The 9,686-nt window shown below is 45.4% G+C and overlaps 1 protein-coding gene across 1 annotated transcript; it reads right to left on the bottom strand.

Moving 5' to 3' along the window:
* Nucleotides 1-497: 497 nt before the first annotated feature.
* LOC113016210 (POU domain, class 3, transcription factor 3-B) lies at nt 498-2,540 on the bottom strand. Its single transcript, XM_026158860.1, has 2 exons — nt 1,124-2,540; nt 498-728 (listed from the first exon to the last, which is right to left on the bottom strand). Exons 1-2 carry the CDS (start codon nt 2,348-2,350, stop codon nt 627-629), a joined length of 1,329 nt encoding a protein of 442 aa, XP_026014645.1. The 5' UTR covers nt 2,351-2,540; the 3' UTR covers nt 498-626.
* Nucleotides 2,541-9,686: the final 7,146 nt, after the last annotated feature.

Raw genomic sequence — 9,686 nt, 5'->3', positions numbered from 1 at the left:
TTAAATAATAATAATAATAATATTAATAATAATAATAATAGGTAGAATCGAAGAAGCTCCCACGTGAAGGATTTTGTATTTTTTTTTTCAGGTCAGTCCTGGTCCTGCTCGTCTTTTCTTTCTCGTGAGGGGCCTCAAAGATGGCAAACAAAAAAGGGAAGGAGAAGAAAAAAAAAAATCCCTAATTCTCCATAAGTGAAACCATGCAGTCCACCTCAAAAAGAAGCTGCAAATGATAAAGGAAGCCTCGTGGATGTCACTCTTCTTCACACAGTTGCAGTTTTTACCCCCCCCTCCTGTCTCTCTTGTTATTGTTGGGCATGGAGAAGTAGAAAGGGGCGGTTCAGTCCCATTTCTGAATATACAAAAAAATAATTAAAATGTAAAAGCCCCAAAAAGAAAAAAAGAGCGTCCTTTGTTGTTTCTTCAGTCAAACACAGGAAAATGAGAAATGAGGGGTGATATTTTTTAATTTGTCCTTTTTTGTTTTATGGGGATTTGGAGGGACAGAGAATTTTCTTTTTCTTTCGTTCTTTTTTTTTAAACGGAATCATCATCGTCATAATCATAGTAATAATAATGATAATAATAATAAAAAATACTTGGGTTTCCTCTTGGTTGTTGTCTCAATGCGCCAAAATTACCTGGTGGAATGAACTTGTGGTTGTCACCCTCTGGTCGCTCGCTTCACTTGCATCATCTTTTAAGTAATCTACTAAAAAATGCCCCTGAAAGAAAAAAGCAGAAGGAACCTTTTAGGTAAAGACATTTCTTTAAGGGCCTGGAAGAAGAGAGGGGGGAGGACACAAAAAGAAAAAAAGAAGGGAAGGGGTGAAGGTTTTTTGTTTCTGGTGAAAAATAGATAACACATTTTTGTTTTTTTGTATTTTTCTTGTTTTTGTTTTGCAGTCTCATTCATATTCCCTCACAATCACAGTATCAAAAAAATGTTTTTTGCTGTCTTTTTTCTGTTTTTTTGTCTATCTTGGCGATAGTCTGTATGGTGTTGCTTTTATGTCCTAAACAGTTTTAATTTGATATAAAATATTCTGCTGTGCTGTTTCTATGTTTCACTGAACATTCGTTTGCAGTCCATGGAGGGGGGCGGTGTTTCTGCACTCACATTGCCGACCTGAGAGTACACATCCTCCGGCGTCTGCGCCACTCCCGGGGGCGTCATCCGTTTTTCCTTCTGTCTCCTATTGCAAAACCACACTCTAACCACCTCCTTCTCCAGCTGCAAGTTGTCCGCCAGGCTGCTGATCTCCTGGGCCGAGGGCTTGGGGCATTTTAGAAAGTGGCTCTCCAGAGCCCCCTTGACGCTCACCTCGATGGACGTGCGCTTCTTTCGCTTCCTCCCCTGCGCCGCGATCTTGTCGATGCTGGTAGGGCTGCCCGTGGAAGAGTCGGCCTCCTCGAGCCACTTGTTCAACAAAGGCTTCAGCTTGCACATGTTCTTGAAGCTGAGCTGCAGAGCCTCGAACCTGCAAATGGTGGTCTGCGAGAAGACGTTCCCATACAGGGTGCCCAGAGCCAGGCCCACGTCTGCTTGCGTGAAGCCCAGCTTGATCCGCCGCTGCTTGAACTGCTTGGCGAACTGCTCCAGGTCGTCCGAGGTCGGCGTGTCGTCGTCCGAGTGCGGGTCGTGGCTGTTGACACCTCCGCCTCCTCCGCCTCCGTGGTGCTGGTGGTGCGGATGCTGGTGGTGATGGTGATGGTGGTGGCTGCCGTGGTCCAGGTCCGGGGTGTTCCCCCTCACCAGCCCTGGGTGCACCAGGCTCTGTCCGCCCGGGCTCAGCATGCCGTTGACAGTGAAGCCTCCGGGCTGGGAGTAGATGAGCGACTGCTGCTGCTGCTGGCCCCCGGAGATGGAGTTGATGTGAGCCGCCGTGGTGCTGCCCCAGCTCCCGGCGTGAGTCTGATGGGGAGCTAGGTGGGGGGGCCTGTGGTGTAGAGCCGTGCCCGTGTGCAGGTCGTCTCTGCCGGATCCTTTCACGTCCTGCTGCTGCGGGCTGCCCGTCATCCCGACCGGGCTCGACGACCAGGGGGACCCGGCTTCCGCCGCGGCCACAGCGGCCGCCGCTGCGGCCGCGGCGGCGTGCGGGAGGGACGTCACCCACTGGTGGGCATGGCTCAGCATGTGCCCCCCGTTGCTCGCTGCCATGGCGCCCTGCATAAAGTCACTCTGAACCATCTTGACCGTGGGGTCCCCCCTGTAGCCCCCAGACCCGGAGGTAACCGCAGCGCTGCCCGGCTGCATGCCACCACCTCCGGAGTCAGAGTGCACGATGGAGCCGGACGATAAGATGCTATTGGTGGGGAGATAAGGATTGGAAGCCGCGGTGGCCATTCCGTCAGCCCCTTATGAATATGTTTGTGGATAACCCCCCTCCCTTTCTCTCTTTCTCTTTCTTCCCCCTTTTTTCTTCTTCTTTTTTTCTAAAACCGTCACTTCTCTCGAGCAGGCAAATCGTATCTCATGAATTATTCAAACTTTTAAAAGTACGGAGAGGGTTTTTTTTCTCTTTGGCAAACACCATCGGAAAAATAAAATAAAAATCCTGGAGTAGAAAAAAAAGTGGATAAAATCCTCTCGTGTTTACAACATTCTACTGCTGGGATTAAAACATCCAAGTCTTTCAGAAGCCCTTTTTCAAACCATGTGCTGTCCGGCTCGAAAGTTTCTGGCTGGGGTGAGACTGCGAACATTAAAAATTCAAATAAGAAAAACGGCACGCGCTTGTCCCGAAGCAAACTTTCGGTGGCCGCAGAAAACAAACAAAACACACGAAGAAGAAGGAAAAAAAAAAAAAAGAACAGCCTCGCAAATTCTCCACAGCGTACAAAGTCCCGGTTTATGTCCCCGTGTAGATGTGGAAACCATGAGCGGAGTGTCCTCAGTTCTTTTGTAATTCAGTCGCTGAGATTTCTCCCCTCGCTTTCTTCTTTTTCTCCTCTCTTGTTTCCCGGCGCTGTGGCCGTGCTCGAGCCCGTCTCTTTGTTCTGTTTTGATGTGTATAAACCTGCCAAACCGCAAACTCCCGTTCAAGTACAATCCAGTGGAACAGTGCGCGGCGCTGCTCGCGAGCCTCTTCTCTCATTCGCTTGTTCTCTCACTCTCTCTCCCCCTGCCTCTCTCTCTCTATATCTCTCTCTCTCTCTCTTCCAGACAGCCCCGCCCCCCTCCAACACCCCCCAAGTCCTCTACCCTCCCCACCTCCCAGCCAGAGGACGCGGTGTTTTACCCCCGTGCGTCCGCATTGATTGGTTACCCGGGGCGTGATTGGCAGATTTTTTTTTTTTTTGCCAGCCTTGCTCCGGGCGCACGAGCCCTCCTTCCGGCTGTTCCGATTGGCTGATTTTTAATTGCAGTCCAAACAAAACCTGGGGTACAACTTGGTAGTAAATAGTGGTGAGATGCTAGTACACAAACGGGATGAGGAGCGCGGGGGAAATAAAGTTTGGATAAACTGACATTTAAACCATAATCAAGATAAACGCTCTCTGGTGTCTTCCACGTGTGTCTTTACAGACAAATATGCACGTTTTAGTGGATAAGAAGATTAGTTTTGGGGAGTCACTCCTCTCTGGGACAGAAGTGTACAAAAAAAGGGCTTTACAGTCTCAGGATTGTGGGGTTTGTCTAAATCCACCTGCTGAAGAGAGCAAACAAAGAAGCAAAAAACAGGCTCAGGTGAGACTGCCATCCTGTATCTTACATCCAGTTAACAGATGTGGACGATTGATACAAATATCAATAATAATGATATAAACACTGGTATCGATATCAGATTGAAACTAGCACAATAGGGTTGATATTTTGTATTTATCCTCCAAGTTCAGTATGTAGCCTGCTGAAGAGTGTTAGTTCTAGTTTTTTTTTTTTTTTTGGGGGGGGGGGGTGGGGGGTGGAAATGACAAAAAAACCCCAACCCAACTCAGACGTACACTATAAAAGATGTCTGAACCATTTTTTGTCTCCCAACTTTTGTGTGCTTAAAAATAGTCGTTTTTGTGGATATCCTGTGGCTATTTTGTTGACTCCACTGACATACAGGGTGAGTTTCACTTATTTCTCTAAAGAGGTATGTGCCACCCTACCTTGACCCCCCCCACCCTCCACACACACAAACACACACACTTGCTGGCCCCCATGTAAAATTTTCTAGCTCTGCCACTGCACGAAAAGCTTAACTACTTATTGTAGAAAGTTAACAGTTAAAAGAAAAATCTCAGTTATTTTGTGGTCATTAATATATGTTCAGAATTTGCAAATTGATGATGACTCGTGTCATAAATAAAGACACACTGCTCTCACCTACGTGCGGGTTAAAAATATCGGTATTGATCGGTATTGATATTGAGTCACTTTTAAAACACCTGGGGGTGAGGCAAGAAAAGTGGTGACCAAAACAAGGGCGAGCTGAGCAGCCCTTTACGGAGACATGGCCTGCACCGGCACTCAAGATGACCACATGACCCCCCCCCCCCCCCCCCCCCCCAGAGATGAATGGGGCCCTTTGTGAGAGGACATCCCCCCCACCCCTCCCTCTATTTCCCCCCTCTCCCTGCGTGCTTATATACGCATGCATGGGTGGTAATAAGCCACAGATATATAGCTCCCACTGCACCCACTGGCTGGGTTTGGGCCTGTAAGCAGGTGAATTTCAGGCAGATTAGCGGCGCATGTCCCGCCTTAGCCCCCAACATCGCCTCATAAGCTCCCCAAATCAAAGATGACGCAAAGATTTTTATTGCAAATGGGATTTAACAGCAAATATAAGGCGGTCGAGTAGCTGTGTACTCCATGCCAGTGAACCACCACCACCACCACCGCCCCCATTCCGCCCTTCTTCTTCTTCTTCTCCTCCTCCTCATCCCCAGCAGATTTAATTTGGACTGGGCTCAAAAATCGAGGGAGCCGCGTGGATTTGTTTACATTGAATGGGCAGGCTAGGGCCCAGAGCCGTGGGGGCCCCCTCCATTCATTAATATACAGTGAGGATTTCTGTCTAAATTACTGCTGCTCAGTCCACACCGCCGCAGCTTTGAAAGGGCGTCTCAGGCGGCCAGCGGCACAAACGTGACAGCACATATGCAGAGAAGACAAGACCGGAAAAAGAACAGAAGAAGAAGAAATATGTAACATACATAAAAGAGGAGTCAGGGAAAGAAAACAAACCCACTCCTCTCTGATATGTGATGTGTTTATTATTTATTTGCTTACTACAAAAAAAGGTCCCCCAAGTTCCCCTGCTGCGGATTGGGGGTGGGTGGGGTGGGGTAGTGGGGGGTGGTGGGGTTCATTTATTGTGTATGAAAAAAAGAAGGAAAGAAAGAAAGGAAAAAAAGGGGGGGGGGGGGAGAGGGAAAAAATCATCCCCAAGTACAACAAGAGACGAACAGTTAGTGCTGATTTTCATTTGCATAAATTTTCATACATTTTGGTGAAAATAATAGCGGAGCCGAGCACAGCTCCTGCTCAGTCGAGGCAGAGGGAAGAAAATCTCAGGGAGCACTGAGTCGTAGGAAAAAGACACACAGATAACCGTTTCCAGGCTGCACGCGAGCAACGGTGAAGCTTATTTATTACCCCCCACCTCACACACACAACACCACCCAACACACACTCACCGACACCGACCATCACCGGCACCAGCTCCACTTTTCTCGGACACGAGGTAAGTCAACAATCATCGATAACCTTTGCTTATTTATTTATTTGTTTGTTTATTTTTTGTGCACGAGGGATGTTTTGGAGTTTATCGCCTTCTTGTTCTTCTTCTTCTCGCTCGTGGCTTGCTCTCTTTCCCCCACCTCCACCACCACCTTGTCTGTCCTTTAAACGACATTTCAGCCTGCACTCGTATCATCATCATCTTCTTCTTCTTCTTCTTCTTCTTCTTCTTCTTCTTGTTTTTGGTTTCCTCTCTCCTGAATGCGTAAAAATCAATATGCTCGCGCAGTTTGCGCCCCAGCCATCCCGTCTCTTTCTTTCCTTTCTTTTTCTCTTTTTTATTATTATTTTTTTAAATTAAATATATATATAAATATCGGGCAGATGCTGTGCTGCTTTGTAGCGAATGTCCACCGGAGAAAAGTGCAATCAATCACATTTTTAAGCAGGGAGAGAGAGAGAGAGAGAGAGTGGAAACCCCTCAGTGGAATCCTCCAGAGAGTTCGCGTAGGCAAGTGCAGTATGAAAATGGGTTTTAATACGAATCGATCTTCCACTGCTGTGGAGTTTGTTTAAAGTTTAGGAGAGAGGAGAGAAAAGGGCTTAAAAATAGCGCGGATTTGAATGTGGATGACTTCAGATTTTGTCGTGTGTGTTTTGGTTTTTGGAGATCTTCCAGTGAGCGTCAAGAAAAGTTTTCTTTCTTTCTTTCTTTTCTTTTCTTTTTTTTTTAAAATAAAGGCAAAGAGAGGAGTGGGCACAGGGAATAAGTTTGTGTTATATTTTACAGTCGAAGTTGATTTGAGGAGCTGCTGAGTGTGACTTTTTTTTCTTTTCTTTTTCTCACGGGTTAAAAAACCTCTTTCCCTTCATTGATTCAGGGGGCAGAGCATTTCTGAGCCCAGCGCTTGGTAGCCATGGTGAGCCCAATAAAAGAGGGGGAACACTGGTCGCATTAAGCTGTATGTTTGTGCACTGGAGTCGAGATGAAAAGGGGCTCGGTGTGTCCCGGGCCAGCAGCACCGGTGCTGCCCGCTCCAAGCGGGAGGAGAGGGGCAAACAAACCCGCTTGATTTGTCTGTTATTTCTTTTTAATTATCGCCTTCTAACGATGTTTTCTCATTTATGACTCATCTCAGATATGCGCAGAAGTTAACTTAAAATTAATTAGAACAAAAATCAACACCAGATTCTTGACTCTTCATGATTTTTATTAATGTAAATAATTTTTGTAATTTATTAAATAAATTCTCGTGTATTTGAGCTGCATTAAAGGCCTCTCCACCTCTCGGCGCTCCGGTCGGTGCTGAGGTGGAGGAAACGGTTTGCAAGTCGTTGTTGGCCTCGTTGATTGAGAATGATGAAGCTGCCGCCAGGTGTCGCGCTCACTCATGGTGCAGCTTACACTGCAACCCCCCTCCAAAAAAAACCTGCCTCTTTAATATTTGTGGGCTTTATTTGAATTATTTAAGAGTTTATTTCATTGAATCACAAACCTAGTTAGCTGATTTTACCCCCCCCCCCCCCCCCCAAAAAAAAAAGAAAAAAAAAAAGAAAATTGTAATTCTGCAAGAAAAAAATGGACCCTTTTACCCTCACCTTGCTGTGTGCCAGTGCATTTTTTCAGCTCTCCCCCTTCTGTTTTTTAAAGTATGAGTGACTGAATGGCATGAAATGGGCTTTACGTACATGTATACTTTCTTGCAATGCGTAGGTGCGTTCCCACTTTATGGCATGAATCGATGGCTGAACGGGGAAGATTGGCAATTAAGATATCGCCCGCCCACGGCAGGAAAAGTGACTGATTTCTGTGGGTCACTGCAACAAAGATGTGGTGCTCATTTTTGAAAAACAGGGGCAAACACACCATATTATATATATAATGAAATGAAACATATATATATATATATATATATATATATATATATATATATATATATATATATATATATATATATATATATATATATATATATATATATATATATATATATTTCTAAATATGTCTTAGACCTCCGCGTAAAACTTGAGCTTTCTAAGGAATGCTGTCTGTATCGATCCGGGACGGGAGCCTATCAGCGAGAGCGCAGTCCTGCACGGTTCATATGCATAGTGGTTCAGCCGCCATCTGCAGCCGCCTGAGCCATGAGTCAGAGCCATATGAAGCAGACGAGGACGCGGGGACATTAATAATTATTAGCAAAGTCAAAGGCTCTTTCTTGCAATTCCTCCCTCCCCGTATTGCTCTACCGGCCATTTAGTATCCAGTCTTCATCATCCCCCTCTTCACTACAAGCAGCAGCAGCAGCAGCAGCAAAAGCACTGGATGTTATCACTCTGCGTTATGCACCCGTTCTGACAGTGATGGTTATTGGTAGCAGGAAGCCAAGTTGCACAGATCGCCAGGAGCAACATTTTAAAGTTGATTTAATTCAGAGTATACTTGCTGCACCTGCACTACACAACAAAAAACACTAAATAAGTGTCACTCTGTCCCCCTAGAAACCCCTCACATATCCAGAGGTGGAGCCATTCAAATATCGTTAGTATCGATACCAACGTTGGTATTGGCATCAGATCATAGCAGCGTCATAGGGTTCAGATTTTGCTTTTATCACCTAAGTTCAGTATGTAGCCCGCTGAATTGTGTTAAATACATAATTATTTTGGAAATGTAAAAATCACAGTGACTTAGTAGTCATTGAAATGTGTTCAGAATTTAAAAATCATGACACATTGCTCTCCTCTAAATAAGCTGCCTTTATAGGTAAAAGATATCGGTATTGGTATCGGCAATACTGTCCCTGTATTTACTTCGTATCAGGTTGATGTCAGAATTTGCAGTATCGCCGAGTTTGGTCACTCTGGCTCTACTTTCTGCATCCTCCGGTTTATTGGGGAGGCACTCCACCACTACAAGTTCCAACATTCAGATTATATTGATGCATTTCCCGCCATTTTAATTATGCTGCCATAAGTTGCCTATGGGCACCCATAATTTATCCCCCACTAATCCCCACGCGACATACGTTGAGTGCGTCCCACGTCGGGGGCCAAACGTTGATTTAAAGCCGAATCCAACTTGGAGCACTTAAATGATAATGTAGCTCCTGTACCGCTAATTAAATGGGCCACACTGAGTCTAAGCATTAAACATGCCTTCAATTTCAGACATGAATGGGATTTTTTTTCCTCCACACACACATACTTCAGCCATTCAAATGAGACAGAGGCTCTTTATTAATATTCTATTATTAAAGGCCACCGTAGAGTTATATTGCACTACACGGGGCTGGTAATTGCCCTGTATTAGTCGGTGAAAGCACTATAGGCCTACAGCTTGCAAATAGGCCAACGCGGAGGTAAAGATTATATGTTTAGTGTTATCGCAGGACTCACTCAGTAGTGATGCTTGGTGCTCATTTCAAACAAGAGTCCTGGCTCAGGCGTTGCATCAGCAGGGCCGGGTATTGATTTCAGATTGGAAATCAGCAGGGATGTTATAATTTGGTGAAAAATAGAGATGGCTGTGCTTCTTTTTTTTAAAGAGAGGATATAAATATATATATAAGTAATTCTTTCTATGTGTTTTTGACAATGAATTAAAAAAATCACTTTCAATTAGGCAAAAAATAACTAAGTTTTAAGTTGAGCAAGAGCAACAGATTGTAATTAAAAGGATTTAATTTAAAAACAAAGGTCAAAAGTTGCACTGAGGCTGAGCGCATATGGAATAAGGTGAAGGCGGGCACATGTAGGAGGAAATAAAAGAGAGAGGAGGTGAGTGAGGGGTAAAGGTGCGTGTGTGCTCCAGCTTTGTCCCAGTCTATCCCCACCCCTCACTGGGTGCCACACAGTCATCCATCCCCCTCTCCCTTTCCTGCACCACACATACAGATGTAAAGCACATCAGCATGGACACACACACACACACACACACACACACACACACACACACACACACACACACACACACACACACACACACACACACACACACACACACACT

This window comes from Astatotilapia calliptera, chromosome 23, assembly GCF_900246225.1.
Source record: "Astatotilapia calliptera chromosome 23, fAstCal1.2, whole genome shotgun sequence".
Lineage (NCBI taxonomy): Eukaryota > Metazoa > Chordata > Actinopteri > Cichliformes > Cichlidae > Astatotilapia > Astatotilapia calliptera.
Note: the sequence above shows the minus strand (reverse complement) of the source record. Positions and strands in the feature narration are given on the sequence as shown.